We start from the raw sequence: 18,480 nt of genomic DNA, 5'->3' as shown, positions 1-18,480 counted from the left end.
CCCAGGGCTCATGGCAGTATGATGAGCGGGCTGCCAGATATGGGGAAGACAATGGAGATCCGCCGCAGCTGACCGTAGACTACTCAAGAGCATCCGTGTCATGGGAATGGATATCCGCCGGCACCGGCCGTAGACTAGTTTTACCTTAGTCCGGTATAGTTTTTAGTTAAAAATTGTCCAAAATAAAATGATTTTTTTCTAGTTTTTATATGAAACTCATCGTGTTTGCATGAATTTTGTTTGGAGTTCAAATAGTGGTTAAAATGTATGCGGAAAACGTTGGATGGCCGGCTCCCGCATCCATGTCCATGGACTGGATCCCCCTCCTCTTGTCCATGGACAGATACCGAAGCAAATTTGCGGGTCAGCGTTGGAGGCGGACAACTTCACTTCCCGGGCCTCCGAAGGCGAAGGTTACGGAGCCGGAGCTGGAGAGCACCAGGGCGGAAGTGGAGACGGTGAAGCTTTAGTTCTCGGAGCTGATGGCCGGAGACATGGAACAGACGCCAGCGAGATTAGGTATTAGTTATACCTCTAGAGCCGGACTAGCAACGTTTTGATGTAAATGTAATGAAATTTGTCATGTTTACATGAAATCCGGACGTGTTTATATGAAATCCGGTTTTGTTTGTTGAATTTCATCCGGTTTGTTGAAAAGGAATTTGAAATTGGAGGTGCTCTTATTATCTTGTGATGATTTTGAGCAATTTGCCCGTATGCACGCCGAATCGAGTGGGCAGTCCACACCCAGAAAGAGGAAACTAGCACCGCGCCGAATCGAGTGGCGACACGAACAAGGGCGCCTGGATGGAGTCCCCCGCCGTGGACAAAGCTAGGGCTTGCTCCAGCCCATCCCAATGGGCGTTCTCCTTGAGCCGGCTCGCCTCCGGCGCGTGTTGCAGGGCCTCTTTGAGGGCGGCTTGGTAATCCGTCTCCGCCTCCTCTTCCTCCGGCTGTACTCGCAGGGACGACGGTGGAAAGTCATGGTTGATGTGGACGCCACCGTTGCGCCTCGTGTTTGAGGGCATACGAGGCCTCCTAGTTGGGAGAGGTTGTGGCGTACTTGGACGTGAGCCGTTGCGCCGGCGTGAGCTGCGCCCGGTGCCTACGCACCTCCTCGTCGTGCGCCCGCTGTGTCCGTGGAACCGTCGGCACCGGGATCCGGTGCGGATCGAGGTGCCAGTGGTGCGGCAGCGTCAAGTCGGGGTAAGGCAGCGGCTGCCTGTACTCCCAGTGCCACCGCGCTTGGTGCACCGGAATGTGCAGACGCTGTCAACCTGAACGGGCACGCGCCGGCGGCGGGGGAGAGGAGCACAGGAGGATGAGGTGCCGGGGGTGTCCTTGCCCTTGCCGCTGCCGGAGCTGCTGCTGAAGAGCCCCATGGCTAGGGTTTGGGTTGTCGCCAGCGAGGACGCACGAAGGGGGTGGTGGCAGGCCAGATGTGGACGGAAGTGGGTGAACCCCCCTCCCCTGCGCATGCGTGGGTTAGAAAACAACGCTTCCACTGGCTGACTAGTGGGCCCGGTGTCGATAGTCATCATAAATTAGACGATGGACGGTAGTTGGGTGGCCGCCAAGTGGGACCACGGCGGACACCAAGAGGACGCGCGGCGCGTCCGCTTCACGTCTGCGCCAACACATTTCAGGCATAATTTTGGGTCGGAAATGAATCCGCGCGGACGCAAAACGAACCATTTTTGAGATTGAGTTTATGCATTGGGCAGGTGTTTTTGTCCGCAACTACCCTAATAAACATGGACGGACGAAATGGGTCACCTTGCTCTTACGTGTTTGTAAATAGCTATAGTCCTGTGCGCGGACTACTTCAAAGTATTGATGGCCTGACCCAAGGAGACAAGATCCATGCTTTCCGACATTATTTTGTTCGCATCACACTGAGAAATCATCATACGTACATGCCCCGTATGCGCACCGAATCGAGTGGACACCGAGAAACAGAGATCGAGCATCATTCTCCAAAAGAAAAAGGAGATCGAGCAGTGCGCGAACCACCCCCATGGTCGGCCACCCTCAGCGCCTGTCCTCTCCACAAATACACCACACTTAGCCCCCTCCCCTCTTTCGCCATTACCCAGAGCTCGCAGCTAGCTAGATCCATCCACCATGGCCGGCAGCAAGGCATTGCTCCTCCTCCTGTGCGCGGCGGCGGCGGCTGCTATGCTGAGTCCGGCTTCCGCGGCCGGCGACCTGACCAAGTTCAAGGTGTACTTCCACGACGTGCTAGCGGGGAAGAGCCCGACGGCGATCCGGATTGCGCAGGCGGCGTCCACCAACAGCTCCTCCACCTTCTTCGGCGCGGTGGTGGCCATCGACGACCCGCTCACCACCGGCCCCGCCGTCACGGGCTCCGCCAAATCCAAGGACGAGGTGGGCCGCGCGCAGGGGAGCTACACGTTCGCCGACCAGGCCACCTTCGGGCTCCTCATGAACATGAACTTCGTGTTCACCGCCGGGGACTACAAGGGCAGCAGCCTGACCATCTACGGCCGCAACGAGGTGCTTTCGGCGGTGAGGGAGATGAGCATCATCGGGGGCACGGGCAAGTTTCGCATGGCTCGCGGCTATGTCCAGGCGAGCACCGTGGACTCCGGCGCCAAGTCCGGCGAGACCGTCGTCGAGTACACTATCTACGTCAAGGCTGCTGCGGCGTAGCGGCCGCTGCCGGACGGAAAATATTGTAATTTTGCTTGGAATAAATGGACTTTTGCAGATTTGTTGCGTTTGTTATCGTGATGGATGATGTGCATTTACAGATTTGAGTGCTGTTTCGTGTCTGTGGTTTGCAGTTTTGCTAATCTCTTCAGCTCTTTGGAAGATATAATTTGCGTCGATTTTATGTCAAATTTGTGGTTGCTGAAATCAATCAACCAAAGATTATGCAGGAAAAAGTCAGTGCACAGAGCCAGAACGTGTGATCGTTGCGTGAAGTAGAACCCACCGGCCACCCCTCTCCTGATAGTTTTTTTATTCCAGGGGCCACCGTACCTTTCACTTTTTTAGGGGATCTTTCACTTTTCACTTTGTTCCCACTAGTAAACGTGCACGTGCGTTACAAACATACTGTGGCTAAAGTTTTTTTAAAAAAAAACTCTTTACATTTTACACATATTCTCTGCACCAAGAAAAACTAATGCATGAACACACTCCATGTTACTGCTTAGATCTTGTGGGTCACTTTTTTTTGTATTTTTACTATAATTGTCTGTATCTGCACAATAAGAAGCTCCCCCGTCGTTTTGTAATATTCTCTTACAAAAACAAAATGCAACTCACATGACATTAAAAAACATAAATCTTCACTTCCCAGAGAAAGAAGTACACGAAGGAGTGTGTCCCACATACCATGTGAGCACCAAAATAGTAAGCAGGAGCATAACATAGCGTCCTCGCAGTTGTGCCATTTGTTGCAAAGTTGCAGGCTAATATTGACATAGAAGTTAATTAGTGGATTTACCTCAAACTGCTAGTGATCAGTGTGTAGGAGTGCTGATCCAGGAAAATGGATGAATGAAAATATAACTGGACATGCATGACTCCTACATGTAGCAAATCAATCGAATAACATCAGCACTGTGCCAAGACATTCATTCCTTGTATAAATCAACCAATCAATCTGCACTAATAGTATTGAGGCAGTGGTTGCAGACTACCAGGAAAGGATCAATAAAAGTACATTAGAAGAAAACTTTTACCAATTGTCCTTGAATCTGGTTATCAACTGAACAAATATCATTTACTATAAGATGTAAATTTCTTCTATAACTGAGAATCTAGAACCATAAACCAAAGAATGTGCATTTTACAATAAACAGAAGAAATTCTGAAATTGACACATAATTTTTTGAAACACTGACTATACTGTACATAATTTAGGTAACAGTGACACTTGCGCTTTTAGATTTCATAGTGGACTTAAGTCTATCATAATAGTGCATATTTTAATCCCCCACATACTCCAAGAATGCTTTGTGTGACTTCTGAATATTACTGATATCAATCAACGTGTTAATACTACCTCTTTTTTATATTATTTAATGTAAATTAATTAGGAATCTTTGTACAGTTCACAAAAAAACAGAATCAGAAACAATAATGTGATAATAGGTAAAGACTGAAGTTCGGAACTTTAATGATAGTAACAACCAATATTCTTTGCCATATATTGTATGCATCTAGCTCATAAAATATAATTTAATGTGGGGTATAATGATAAGAAGCTGCTTCAGTCTGTATGATACAGTCCGTGTCAAAAAGGATATTACCCGTTCAAAAATAAACATAATGCTTATGTCATAAGCAAGCTTGAACACAGATTCATAATTCTAGGCCAACTCATTTAGTTTCAGAATTTCCATAGGAAAGAGATAACAATTTGGAACATGCTACAAAACTGGTGAAGATAGAAAGCATTCATCCTCTTTTTCCTTGTTGTAAGGAGTAGCTTTCGCATATATTTGTAGCAATGTAATACCTGATCCGAAAAAAGTTGTTCACTATTATTGTTGGAGGAAAGAGACGTGTATACAAAGAAAGAGAGGCAATTCTAATCAAGGGGGTAGCCTTACCTCTTGATACGGTCCAGTTTAATGCATCTGGTGGTATGAAGTAAAGCCAAGGAAGCCGACATGAACATGAGAAGTAATCCTAGGAAACAGAGACTCTGCATCTTCATTTCTTTAGTATCCCTCTTGATCCTACTTTGTAAGACAAGATTGCTGCACAATTCTTATGTACATGTCATATCTAATTACACATTTTCAGTACAGTAATCGGCAACCTAAGATAATCCGAACACTACAATTCTAGATTGCTGGAAGCCCCACGGTTCATATTTAATCTCTAATGCGCGTGCACCCACTAAACATAAACTTTATGAGGGACAATGAATTCTAATTTCTCAACCAGCCAAACTTAGGCATGTAGTCAAATTCTAATCTTGGTCTAAATATGAACCTCCTCGTAAGTATACAGGTCTAAACAAACACATTCTTACATCAGTCCCATTTCCTCCTATATCTATATATGAGAATAAGTTTCAGGCTCCAGTTCACTTGTATTTCCCAAAGGAATTTTCAAATGATTAAGTAAACTCCGGAATAGCAATTTCTTCCTGTCCCAAAAAATGTTTCTAGTACTATGTATCAGAGGAAGATTGGTTAGTAGATGAAATTGCAGATCAAAAAGTTCAGATCCACCACCAAGTACCAAAGGTGCAGTATTAGTCATGCAAACCAAAGAATACCACCGATTGAATTAAAGGTTCACCTGATTGATTTGTGATAGACCTTCAGTGCCCTCGATGGTGCATGTAGGAGAACTGTAGGAGGTCCTCGACGGCCCAGCCGGAGGGCGGCAGGAACGGTGATGACGCCACCTCCTGAGCTCTGAAGGTAAATTATGGTCGCAAGGTAGCAGTGATTTTTGTAGAATTCAAAGTTCATTCTCAGTGCCCTTTGAAGCTGTTAAACCAAATTAACAACACAATTGCACAATCGAAACACCATGAAGAAAGAGATAATGCCAAGTCAACAATTATTTGTATCTTGCATGGCTTGGGTCCTTACAAGGCTACTTCCTTTCAGCTCGAGTCCATGGGTGCTAAGTTAACCAATTCATCAAGCAAAACCTGCATTTTCATGTGCTTTCGCAAAATGCAAAGCAAACTTAGCGGTGATCATTAAGGGCAACCCAAAGAGGAAAAGGTAAAAATTCAAAGTATGCATTGAAAATATAAGGAAGCGAGCCCTTGCTCTACAACCAGGGGGGGTACTCAAAGCATTAGCAATATTTTCGTTACAGGAATAAAAAAACTTCAAGATATGAAATCAGTATCAATTATGCCCTGATCTGTAAAGCTTTTGACATCAGCCTACTTGGTCATACCTTTCATTCATCAACTGTACATAAGCACCACTGCAAAAATTACATAAGAAATAAGGCTGCAAAAGCAAAAACATCTTTCCATCAAGCAATCCTTTCAAGGGAATAGGAGAAGCAAAACAACTGATGCAGTCGGTTCATATGTACATTTTTTTTAATTAATATGAACGCACAACTGAACCTTATTGTGTTACCGCCGTACGATGAATTGTTTTTTGTAGCTACAGCCCAGAAACCATCTGCAAGATTCAGGTTACAAACAAACATAAATTTTGATGCATTTAAAAAACCTTAGACCAAAGACCGCCCACTCACAACTTTGGCTCTATGCCTGTGGACTGTGGCAGGCTATCGAGCAGTACAACGTCTCCTAGTGTCACCCACATGGCTTATCAAGTTTTGGTATGAAGTGAATTTGCTTGCTCACACCGTTTTTTGTAATAATATTCTTTGCCTTTGGTTGAATGAACACCACCTCAGATTATGATTTATGAAGTGGTCATTTAACACCACAATATCCGAAAGTAGAAGGCATATTGTTAACCTTCTGTACAAGCTTTCCAAAATAAATTTTATAACACATCTAGATTGTCTGAGAAGAAGTATTGGTTTCAGATTTCTGGTTGTATCTCAAACTAAAATCATAAGTTTAATACTTGCGGCAAACTACCCAGAAAGACTCTACCTCAGTAACAATTGCTTCCAAATAAATTACTCTGTTGTTACCATAAATCTCTCTGCAGGTATACATAGTACATGTTCAAGGCTCCATGCGTACATCTAACATTACATATTCCGAATAAGTGCCTTACACATCTATAGCAGCAGGAGAAGCAGCAGAAACATCAGGCATAATGCACCCATATATTCCTTCCATCAAGCACCTGAAACAATCATCATTTGGCAGAAGCATGTCAGCGGAAGGAAAAGAACGGCATATTATCCCGCGAGAGCTTGGTTTGTTCTGCTGTACCAACGGATAAACGAAGCACGTTTTTATATACCTCACCACTCATTTTCTCCAACGCCGTGGCTGCTTCGCTTTCCAAAGAGAACTTGACAAAACCATACCCTTTGGATCTCCAGCGTCAGGCACATCGATCAATTAGAGGACGTTCCTCTAATCCACACATATCACACAGCAAAACAATTTAGAACAGATAAATTTGTACTACCTTGGATGACGTGCCGCCCCGTGCCTCCTTCCCGCGTCAGCACCACGCCGCTGCCATGGCGACTCCCATGCGTGGCCTGGATGTAACCACCATGGGCACTGCGTGGCAACCAGGCCTCACCCGTGCCGGGATCTGGTCGCTGCCTTCCCTGCCGCGCGTCCTATCCGGCCAGACGGTACATCTCGTAGGCCGCCGCTTCCCTTGGCTCTTTCCCTCCGGCGACAGAGAGAGCACTACCATGCCTCCCCTTGTAGTCTCCCCCACTGGTGGCCGCACTCCTTCCCTGCTCCGGCTTCCAGCGCACGCCGCTCCGGCGAAGAGCGCGCCGATGAGTTCGTCGTGGTGGCGGCGGGGAGAGCGCCTCATGTGAGGGTGTCGCGGATCGCGGAAGCCGTTCAGTTATGCAAGGGGATGTAGCCGAAGATTTGGCCGCGGCGGCCATAAAGACCATGTGGGAGGTTTCGGCCTGGCAAGAGCACGCAAGCGGAAGAGAAGGTGCGGGAAGGGGCTGGTGGGAGACGAACGGGAGATCGTGGGCAGTCGTGATGGTGGGGGAGGAATCGGGACGTGTTCTGCAAGCCTTTTTTCTCGTAGGTGCTAAACGTAGTTATGAGTTTATGACCAATGGCAGTGGTGGGTAATTACAGTGTCAAACGCGTTTGATCTATGAGACGATTTGAACCATCAGATCAGCATAGTTTGATGGTTGAGATGATTTGGTTCTCCGCCCTTTCGTGCTTTTATAGGGGTAGTAGATTATATGATTATGATATATCAAGCAAGATTTAGGTCATTTAACACCACAACATCCCAAATTAGCAGGCATGTCTTTAAGCTTCTGTATGAGCTTGCAAAGAAATTTTGCTGGCACATCTAGATTGCCTGCGTAGAAGCATTGATCTCAGATTGCTGGTTGTATATTTAAAAAATTCAAACTATAATCCCAGGTTAAATTTTGCAAACTACCCAGTAAGTTTATATCTCAATAAAAAATAGTTACAAATAAATTTCTCACTCTTTTCTGAACCTCGTGTCAACAGATTGCTATAGTTTCAATCGGAACTTACAGAGTTTTAGAAATGATGCAAGAACTACATTCATGGAAAATTTAGCTATTTAGCCTTTTGTAAATATACTTTACATTATTTAATATATAATATACCGTAGAACGATTGTTCTACGGTTTCGGCTCAAAAAAAACTACATTCATGGAAAATTTCACAGTCAGTAGAGTGTAATCATATTCATAGCACGTCGTATGAAAATGCTAGATATCCTACTGCCTTTGTCTGGAAAATTGAAAGATACCTAAACTGCAATTAGCCGTAAGCAGCCATGCTTAACTTGGCTCAAAAAGAAGCTTGAGAAGTTCCTTTTCGTGGTGGTTAACGTCTTAGAAGTCAGAATGAACTGAAAGTAGTGCATTATTGGTTGAGTAGGAAGTTCTTGGTCCTGGAACTATGGCAGTTGTTGGCTGCTATCATTTAAAAGAAGGGCCTTCATTTTTAGCAGAGTTTCTGGAGTCATTCACGCTTAAGTAAGAAATAGTAGTCATTCACGCTTGTGTAATTGACTTAAATATTACACAAGAAACTGACCAGGGATGAATTTTAGATTTCTGCGCTGTTAATTTTTAGACCCAAATAAACTTGGAAAGTGTAAATTACCTGTACGTACGCAGGGTGTTAGCCTCGACCAAATCTTTGTACAAATCAAATCAGATCACATAAATTATTCTTCTGAATCGAACTGCAGTGTGTAGACGGCAGGGCGGTGGCGGCGTCGGGCCAAGGCAGTTCGTGCGCCTAGGCGGCCGCGTTCGATGGAGGTGGATGGAAGAGGAATCGGAGTGTTGGAATGCCGCTGGCCCGGCTGGGCATGTGGAGAGGTGGGGAGGCCACAAGTGTGGCGCCTGGGATGCAGCGCGTGGGAAGAGGTGGCGTGGGAGCGCGGGGAGGCACGACGGCGGATTGGATAAGGCCTGTGTGCGCTCCTTCTGCATCGAGGACGGCAGCGACGGCACCCAGGCCCGCTGCTCGCCTCGATTCAAGGTTTTCGACCTTCTCCTGTATGGGAGAAAGGTGGGGATTGATTTTTGACCTGCGAGGCAGAGGAATTAGATGCCGATGGCACCAGGAGAGCATGAGAACAGCCAGGGGAAGCGGGGGGCTCGACAGCGGTGGACTTGCCCTCTACCTCTAGATGTGCCCCTCCTCCCCGGAGGCGGCAGTGGGGAGCTTGGTGGGAGTGGAACCGTAGAGCGCCGGCCATGAAACCTGGTGGAGGTGCGGGCGGGGCTGGCGTGGTGGGTGGTTTGGGACTTGGAGAGGAACAGGAGATCGTGGGCGGGCTTGACGTTGGGAAGGGGATCGGGAGTTCTGCTAGAGGAGGACTTTTTTTTTCTTCGTAGGAGCTAAACGTGGTTGTAACTAATGGCAGTGGTGGGTAATTACATTGTCAAACGCGTTTGATGCTATGAGATGATTTAGACCATCAGATTAGCATGGTTTGATGATTGAGATGATTTGGTTCTCCGACCTTTCGTGCTTTTATAGGGGTAGTAGATAATCCCATTCGATTAGGAAACTCCAAGGTTGTACTTCAAATCACAGACACCAAATGTCTACAAACACGTTCATTCGGTTAGGGCAACTCCAAGATTGTTTGTATCTTAAATCACACACATCAAATTCGCGAACACGTCCATACGTGTCCACGTGTCCACGGACAGTGCAAGGCAGCCGGCTATTCAACCCGGTGCACCAAATGTCCGTGCATGTTCAAACGAATATTTCACAAACGGACAAAATTCATGTAAACCAAATAAAAATTAAACAAGTTCATATATTGCATGCAAACTATGCGCTATTTAACAAGTTCAACTAAAAAAACTAAACTAATAACTATGCGAGGTACCGGAAGGTTACCTCGTAGGAATGGCCTCCGAGGCTGCTGGTACCTCCTCGTCATTCCATCTGTCGTCGTTGTCATCGTCCTTCAGCGGTGGAAGGTCTGTCATGGGTCACAACAACCCTTCACTCCTCCTACTCCTCCTTAATCCCTAGGAATTATAGCTCACGCTTGTCTTCTTTTCCGCTCCTCAGCGTCGCCAGTTACTCCTCCTGTAGCCACCAACATTTCATCGAACAGTTGGTGTGCGTGCACTCCCCTGCAGCTCACCTCACCTCCAAGCTCGCTCTGACCGCCCCTGTAGATGCTCGCGACTCTCCTTCTACATACCGTGTTGTTGGATGAGCACCAATCACTCCTTCTCCCTCCAGTGCTCCCTCTAGACCGCCGCTCTACGCTAGTGCACGCAGGCCGAACACATTCATGGCACTCACCGTGCTGCGTGAACGGCGCGAACGGCGACCAGAGAAGAGCCCATGCGCCCGTTCCTCTCGACCTTCATCCCCGTTAGATACGCCTCGACCTCCCCGTCGCTCCGCTGCCCACAATACCACAGTTCTTGGGAAGAGAGATAGTAAGAATTATAGGAATGCGAACCCATGCAATCAGTGAGAGCAGAGAGTGATCCTGGTGGGGATCGTTCTTTTCCTAGCGTGACAAACTTAGTCCAGGCCAACATAGGGTCGAGATAGACCGGGATCAATAAATACATGGTGCCAATTTCAGGGATTTGAAGATTAAGGTTTGATTCTGATAAACTGTATGAATTAAAGGTTTAAAACAGACTTCACTCTCCATTCACAGATACCAAATGTCTACAAACAACGGGTCAAAAAAATGTCTACAAACACGTCCATTCGGTTAGGGCAACTCCAAGATTGTTTGTACCTCAAATAACACCCATCTAATATTCCCGGACAGTTCGAACATGTCCACAAACAGCAAAAGGGAGCCGACTATTCAACTCGGTGCACCAAATGTCCATGCATGTTTGGCACGGATATTTCACAAACGGATGAAATTCATGCAAACCAAATAAAATTTAAACAAGTTCATATATTGCATGCAAATTGTGCGCTATTTAACAAGTTCAACTAAAAAAACTAAACTAATAACTATGCGAGGTACCGGAAGGTTACCTCGTAGGCATGGCCTCCGAGGCTGCTAGCACTTCCGTCATCATTCCTCCAGTCGTCGTCGTCATCGTTGTCATCATCCTTCAGCGGTGGAAAGTCTTCTGTCATGGATCACAACAACCCTAATTTGTAGTTGTTGCGCGGCTCTCACAGCCGCTCGGCTGTGTACGCCTGGAGTCAATGGTAAGTCGTAGATGTGATTTTTCCCTTGCCCTTGTCGACAATGGCATGGGCAGCGTGTTCCGACTCGGACAACCCTATCTTGTAGAGTTGGTCGATGATCCAGCACTAGTGGGGGGCAACCGTCTGCGCAGTGGTCCCAGTTCCGCGCAACGTCGGGCGTAGCGAACTCAGCCAGCGCGCCTGCTTGGCTGCCGCCTTCATGGTGAGCGAGGATGAGGCATCGTCGCCACGTAAAAGGTAGTAGAGGATTCGTTCGCCGTGTTGGCGATGGTCGGGATGGGTGCCTCCTCCTCCATGTTTATCAGGCGCCACTGGCTCCCGGCATACAGACGAGACAGCGATCACCGCACCGCCTCCTTGCCATGTCGAAAATGGTGATGTGGGGACTCCTCCTTGACCTCCTCCTTCACACGGCGACGAGAGCGTCTCTTCCTTGACGTGGTGGTTCGCTCATGTGGGAACAATTATTGGTGTCTAGACCTCGTTACTAGTTATTGACCAGAAGGTGTTCCGTACATGGTTGCATATTGCCGAACTTGAAACATGAGATAATGGGGAATGAGAGAGAGGGTTCCGAATGTCTTTCGGATGGTCCCGAAAGTATTATAGGAGGGTCTAGTTATACCATGGAGTGTTTTGGTATGTAAGGATCGAGGATGCACCCAACCTTGCTTGGGGGTAAGGCGATTGAGTTGGGGTGGGGTGCACCACATGCATATGGGCAAGGCAACTCTAGGGGCACGAGCCCCCTGCTTGGGGGGCAAGGCAACCCTAGCAGGGTCAACCCTCCTCCACCTATATACATATAGATGGGGGGCAAAGCAGGAGGATACACAGACCTTCCCCACCTGGTCGAGCACTCTCCCCGCTTGTTGCGCCCCCTTCTATCTCGGTTTAGATCTCATCTAGATCGTACACTGGTAGGTTGCTTGTCCCTCTAGTTTTTTCATGCGGTTTTAAAAGGATGGCTGAGTGCGGCGGAGGCATGACGGAGACCGTGGATCAAGCATGGCAAGGTGGCAGGCGCTCCGGTTGTGAGTGGCAACGGACAATTGTTTGGCCAACGCAGGGCGGGGCTGGACGAGGCGGGAGGAGGGAGAAGGAAGAAGGTGGCCATGTCATGGGATGTAGAAAGGGCGTGTGGGAGAAAGAAAATAAACAATGCACCTTTTTGCAATCATTGGATTGACATTTGACTGTTGAGGAAGGAGGAGGAAGAATCGATTGACAGAGGGGACATTTTCAGTCCCCTGATGGATATATAGGCGATAGCACGATGCGTGTATTTATGTGTTTTTGCTGATTGAACTATCGATACAAACAAACCAAAGGATATCCTTGTATAAACAAAATTCTAATCAGAGAAAGAAGAAAGTTACTAGTACTATTTACAATTTTTTTTTATCATCTATATACTAGTAGTACTATATACATAACTCATTGTACGCTTCACATATACAGTAGTAGTGTGTCGTTTAACGGCAAAGCCCCGTCCGGATCACCATAACTTCAAGTTGCAGCTCATCGTCTTGACCCGGATGCCGCCCTCGGTGCTCAGCCTGTCCAGCACCAGGTCGCACCGGACACGGGGCGTCACCTTGGCGGTCGTCACCGGCCCGACCTTGACCCGCACCGGCACCTCGCCGCGGAACACCAGCGGCAGCTCGCCGCCGGCCGCGTTCACGTGCCGCATGGCCTCCACGACCCCCGTGCCACCCAGCCGCGCCTCGCTCATGGCGACGTGCACGACCGCGGCGTCGCGGTGGCCCTGGTAGAAGGCCGGCAGCGCGCCCTCGGACAGCCGGTACCCGCCGTACCACACGGCGAGGCTGGACCCCTCCTCGTACGAGAGGCCGATGGCGCGGTTGGGGTTCTCGAACCGGACCGCCGCGTCGAAGCGCGCGCGCGCGGTCATGTCGTCGTCCATGCCGAAGGCTGTCACGTTGAGCGCGTGCACCGTGTAGAGGGGCATCTTCGGGTCGAGCGCCAGGTAAAGAGCCCCGAGGACGGCCGCGAGGGCGACGGCGAGGGCTGCCACGGCGACAAGGGCGACGCAGGCGAACCGGCGGCAGCTGTTGCGCCGACGGGCCTTGCCCGTGACGAGCGATGACGGCGGCGTAGCGTGCCCTGCCTCGAGGTCACGCTCATTGTGCTGGTGGATCGTGTGGAGGGCTGCCATGCATGCCTCGTACACAGCGCGCGGTACTTCGTTGTCGATCGATGTCTAAAACGACGATGGGTCGTTCCCGCCGTGATTTCCACAGACAATTGAGGGATTTAGTCAGCTGGTGATGTACGTACAAGATACTATATAAAGAGGTATGAGTGTTGCGAACGGGCGCGCAAAGCCGAGACGGGAAGAGTTTCTACGTAGGGCTATAGTTCGCAGCCGAGTCTGACAGGGGATCACAGCGAACCATGCTAGGAGTACGTACATACAGTTGACGGTTTAGGTGTGTCTGAGCGCAAACTGTTTTCTAAGTTGAAGTATTTACAGTAATCGTACGTGCAAGATATCCCCGGATTAGGGTGATCATGGCCAGCGTGCTCGAATAGAATACCACATTAATTCAGAATCATATTGGGAAACTAGGCGGTTTAATAGTACTCCCTCTCTCATAGGCGTGCGCATACCTCTAAGTCGTCAATTTATAACTAACCTAATACAAGTCATATATTATAAAAGATATACCAATATAAACTTCAAATGTTCTATTTTCGAACGGTATAATTTTTGTGTTATATAGTTTATATTAGAGTGGTAAAATTGGCAACCTAGATATACGCGTAGGACTTGTAAATTGAAATGGAGGAAGTAGTAGCTGAGTCGTAAGAACTGGTGCTTGTAGCTCGTTTATTGGTTTCCCTTAATGGAAATCAGAGGGGGAAACCCTTCTTTGGTCAATTTTTTTAGGTAATATCACCCGAAGTCGTAGAACTTGTGCTCAATGTTCAGTTTAGTGTTAGAACTTTAAAAATACGTATTTGTAGTCACTTAACTCGATTCAAGCATGCACATACAGTCACAAAATACGTAAGAGGACGTATTCGTGATTATGGTCCCACCTGTCAGTGACTGATGGCACTTAGCCGGCGTATTTTTGCATAAAGCATCCTTGTGTTTTCTTTATTTGTGGAAAAAGCAGACCACCGTCACACTTTTTTTTGAGGAATCGGCAGGAGCATTTCCTTTTTCTTATAGAAGAGATGGCGAAAGGACGCAATTTACAGAGGGGCGAGTGTTTTTAGGGAACGTCGCAGAAACCACAAGAAAAACCAACCTAGAACTAGGTTAACCAATGCCTGCGGTTGGCAGGCTGCCAGCAAACGCCAGGTCGCGCTGATTGATTGCGTCTAGGGCTAGAGCCGCCACCTCGCGATGCGTCAACCTTAGTCCCGTGAACACCCGCCTATTTCGCTCCTTCCATATGGACCATATCGTGTAGATGGTTCTTCCACTGCGCCTCTTGCGCACTTGATTGGGCTGTGAAATGAGAGTCTTGTCCCACCAGTCTGACACGTTTCCTGGCTCGGGGAGGAAGCCCGAGATAGGAACACCTTCGTTAGTCCAGGTGTTGACCTGGTTCCAGACCGCGACCGTGAAGGGGCAGTCTTTGCAGAGGTGGGTTGCTGTTTCAGGCTGTTGGAGACAAAGCAGGCATCTGGGTTCATGAGGCCATCCCCTCACAGCCAGCATATCTGCAGTGAGGATTCTTCCGTGTAGAGCAAGCCAAGCAAAGAACTGGCACTTGAGCTCAGCGTTTGCAGACCAGACCTTGGTTGTGTCAAAACAAGAGTAGGAGCCAAGGAACTGCGCGCCGTAGGCAGAGGCGGCCGAGTATGTCCCCGAGGTGGTTAAGTTCCAGTGGATGGTGTCGTCTTGGTCAGGGAGGAGGGTGATTTGACTAATGTGATTCGAAAGAGACATGAATTCACCCAGCTGCTGAATGGTCTGCAGTCTAGCCACCGCCCTGATCCAGTTCTCGTTCATGAGCTCGTTGTGCACCGATCTGTTCTTTCTTGAGGCAATCTTGTAGAGCTATGGAGCAAGAAGCTTGAGCGGACCGTCACTGATCCAGTTGTCATGCCAGAACAGCGCCTTCTGCCCATTGCCTAACGTAATCGAGGGACATGCGCGAAAGAGGCTCATATCTGATTCGTCACACGGCAGCTCCGATCCCACCCATGGCCTTTCTGGTCAGTCCATTGCAGCCAAGGCCACCGGAGGCGCAGGGCGCGGCTAAATCTCTCCAGGTCCATGATCCGAAGACCGCCCAGATGCCTTGGACGGCAGACGGTCTTCCAGTTAACAAGGGAGTGACCTCCCGAAGTCTGAGCTTGGTCCTCCTTTTGCCAGATGAAGGCCCAAATGATTTTGTCGATCTTTCTAAGCGTCCCCTTTGACAAGTTGAGAGCTGTGATGTGGAAGGTGGCTATGGCTGTGAGGACAGACTGAGCGAATGCCACCCTGCTAGGCTTGTTGAGAAGCTTTCCTTTCCATCCTGGTAGTCTGCCTGCAAACTATCGATGAAGGGCTGCAGATCAACCCCTTTAAGGTGGCGATAATGCAGGGGGATCCCCAAGTAACGTCCCGAGAAGGTGGCGATCTTGGCAAGGAAGACTGATAGCACATCTTTGAGGTCAATGCCGGCACATCTGATCGGGAAGACCTCGGTCTTGCTCAAGTTTGTGATCAGTCCGCTAGCCTCCCCGAAGGTCTTCAGGATTGCAGAAATCGCGTGGAGCTCATCCTTGTCTGGGTTCGCGAATATGCCCGCATCGTTAGCATAAAGGGAGATCCTACATCTGGCCGTTCTTGCACAAATGGGTTTGAGGATGCCGCGCCGGGAGGCGAGCTGTAGGATCTGTTGGAGAGGGTCAATGGCGAGGATGAAAAGCATCGGAGATACCGGATCTCCTTGACGGAGGCCCTTTGCATGTCTAAACATCCTCCTGGGGTTTCCGTTAAGCATCACTCTTGAAGAAGAGGAATACAGGGAGAGACATATCCAGTCTCGCCACCGTTGCCCAAAACCGAGGCGTTGCATGACCTCCACCAGGAAGGCCCAATTGACAGAGTCGAAGGCTTTTGAAATGTCCAGCTTGAGGAAGAGGCCCGGGATGTTCCGTCGATGCAAGTCCTTTATGAGATTCTGGACATGCAAGAAGTTGTCGTGGATGGAGCGCTTCTGCACGAAGGCGCTCTAGCATTTCGAGACCAGCGTTCGCAGGAGCGGGGCCAGCCTGTTGGCGAGGAGCTTGGAGAAGATCTTGGAAAGGCTATGAATGAGGCTTATAGGTCTGTAGTCTCCGACCACTCGAGCGTCCGCTTTCTTTGGGAGCAGAATGATGTTCGCTGAGTTGATGAGGGAGGCACCGTCTCCGCGGAGATTAGCAAGATGGAGTATTGCTTGAACAACGTCAATCCGGATGATCTCCCAGCATGCTTTAAACAAGGCTCCAATAAACCCGTTTGGGCCAGGTGCTTTGACAGAGGGCAGCGAGAAAACCGCGTCTTTTATCTCGTCCTTGTCAAAAGGAGCGTCTAGCTCCGAGAGATCATGCGAGGCTATCTCGAGGTTGTCCCAAATTAAGCTTGAGAGCCGTGGCATGGGGGTGCCCAAATGGTCTTGGAAGTGGGAAAGGAGCACTTCCTCCTTATCTTCTGCCGTGATGGCAACGCCGTGGTCCGAGGGCAGCGTCTGGATGTAGGTTTTCCGCCGGCGCCCATTCACCTTGGCATGGAAAAACTTAGAGTTGACATCTCCCAGCCTAATACCCGTGAGCCGTGCGCGCTGGCGCGGCTTAACTTTTCAGAAGTAAAGGAGGCCGAGACAAGAAAGCTTAAGCCTGCGTCTTAGCTCCAGCTCTGCAGGGGAGAGGGACCTCCCCTCCTCGGCCAAGTCAAGCCTCCAGATTACCTCCTTTGCTATGCCAATCTGAGTATTGAGGACTCCAACTGTATCTCTTTGCCAATTCTTGAGGGCCTTTGCAGTCCGTGTCAACTTGATGTGAATCTTACGGATTGCATTGGTTGACTGCACTGGTTTATTCCAGGCCGCGGCCACTGTCGGTGTCAAAACTGGCGGATCTCGGGTAGGGGGTCCCGAACTGTGCGTCTAGGCCGGATGGTAACAGGAGGCAAGGGACACGAAGTTTTACCCAGGTTCGGGCCCTCTCGATGGAGGTAAAACCCTATGTCCTGCTTGATTAATATTGATGATATGGGTAGTACAAGAGTAGATCTACCACGAGATCAGAGAGGCTAAACCCTAGAAGCTAGCCTATGGTATGATTGTTGTTGTGTATGTTGTCCTATGGACTAAAACCCTCCGGTTTATATAGACACCGGAGAGGGTTAGGGTTACACAAAGTCGGTTACAATGGTAGGAGATCTGCATATCCGTATCGCCAAGCTTGCCTTCCACGCCAAGGAAAGTCCCTTTCGGACACGTGACGAAGTCTTCAATCTTGTATCTTCATAGTCCAGGAGTCCGGCTGAAGGTATAGTCCGGCTATCCGAACACCCCCTAATCCAGGAGTCCCTCAGTAGCCCCTGAACCAGGCTTCAATGACGACGAGTCCGGCGCGCAGATTGTCTTCGGCATTGCAAGGCGGGTTCCTCCTCCAAGTACTTCATAGAAGATTTTGAACACAAAGATAGTGTCCGACTCTGCAAAATAAGTTTCCACATATTACCATAGAGAGAATAATATTTACACAAATCTAATCTGCTGACGTATTCCGTAGTGTGACACACCACGGCCAAGCCTTTATCCGAGTCGTTTCATTATCCCACCTCAGCGCGTCATGCGAGGCGGTTTCCTTGGCACGTCTTGTTAAAGCAGAGATCGTGTCCCCTTATTCCGGGATTCTCATCAATACGGGCGTGGGTAACCCAACCGCGCCATTGATTACGGCGCTTGGAGATAAGCGAGTTTTACCAGGCTGGTGGGGACACGTAGTTGCGTCCACCCATATAAGGGGATAAGGATCCATCTTTTCACCTACTCCTTCTTCCTCCCTTGCTTATCCATTCTCGCACACTCAAGCTCCAGCGCCCAAGTCCGCACTCCCCACCTCAACCTTCTCCAGCCATGTCCGGAGTGGGAGGCAAGTGGATGGTCTCCTCCGTCACGGAGGGACACATCAAAAAACTGAGGAAGGCCGGATAC

The 18,480-nt window shown here is 48.8% G+C and overlaps 2 protein-coding genes, 1 long non-coding RNA gene and 1 pseudogene across 8 annotated transcripts; 1 reads left to right on the top strand and 3 right to left on the bottom strand.

The window, feature by feature from the left end:
- Positions 1 to 1,932: 1,932 nt before the first annotated feature.
- LOC125550760 (dirigent protein 21 pseudogene) lies at positions 1,933 to 2,734 on the top strand (annotated as a pseudogene).
- Positions 2,735 to 4,265: 1,531 nt separating this feature from the next.
- LOC125550761 (uncharacterized) lies at positions 4,266 to 9,470 on the bottom strand. 6 transcript variants are annotated; one of them, XR_015600369.1, is made up of 4 exons: positions 6,906 to 9,470; positions 5,287 to 6,785; positions 4,587 to 4,736; positions 4,266 to 4,492 (listed from the first exon to the last, which is right to left on the bottom strand). It is a non-coding gene; the product is annotated as an uncharacterized LOC125550761 (long non-coding RNA). The 6 variants fall into 6 exon arrangements; XR_015600371.1 differs by having other exon boundaries at positions 4,587 to 5,480; positions 5,586 to 6,785; XR_015600370.1 differs by having other exon boundaries at positions 4,587 to 6,140; positions 6,714 to 6,785.
- A 3,333-nt stretch (positions 9,471 to 12,803) lies between these two features.
- LOC147974883 (NDR1/HIN1-like protein 6) lies at positions 12,804 to 13,484 on the bottom strand. Its single transcript, XM_087519570.1, has one exon. It carries the CDS (start codon positions 13,482 to 13,484, stop codon positions 12,804 to 12,806), a length of 681 nt encoding a protein of 226 aa, XP_087375696.1.
- Positions 13,485 to 14,597: 1,113 nt separating this feature from the next.
- LOC147974882 (uncharacterized) lies at positions 14,598 to 15,296 on the bottom strand. Its single transcript, XM_087520187.1, has one exon. It carries the CDS (start codon positions 15,294 to 15,296, stop codon positions 14,598 to 14,600), a length of 699 nt encoding a protein of 232 aa, XP_087376313.1.
- Positions 15,297 to 18,480: the final 3,184 nt, after the last annotated feature.

The sequence above is a fragment of the Triticum urartu genome, chromosome 4A (genome assembly GCF_056163025.1).
Source record: "Triticum urartu cultivar PI428250 chromosome 4A, HENAU_Tu73, whole genome shotgun sequence".
NCBI lineage: Eukaryota > Viridiplantae > Streptophyta > Magnoliopsida > Poales > Poaceae > Triticum > Triticum urartu.
Note: the sequence above shows the minus strand (reverse complement) of the source record. Positions and strands in the feature narration are given on the sequence as shown.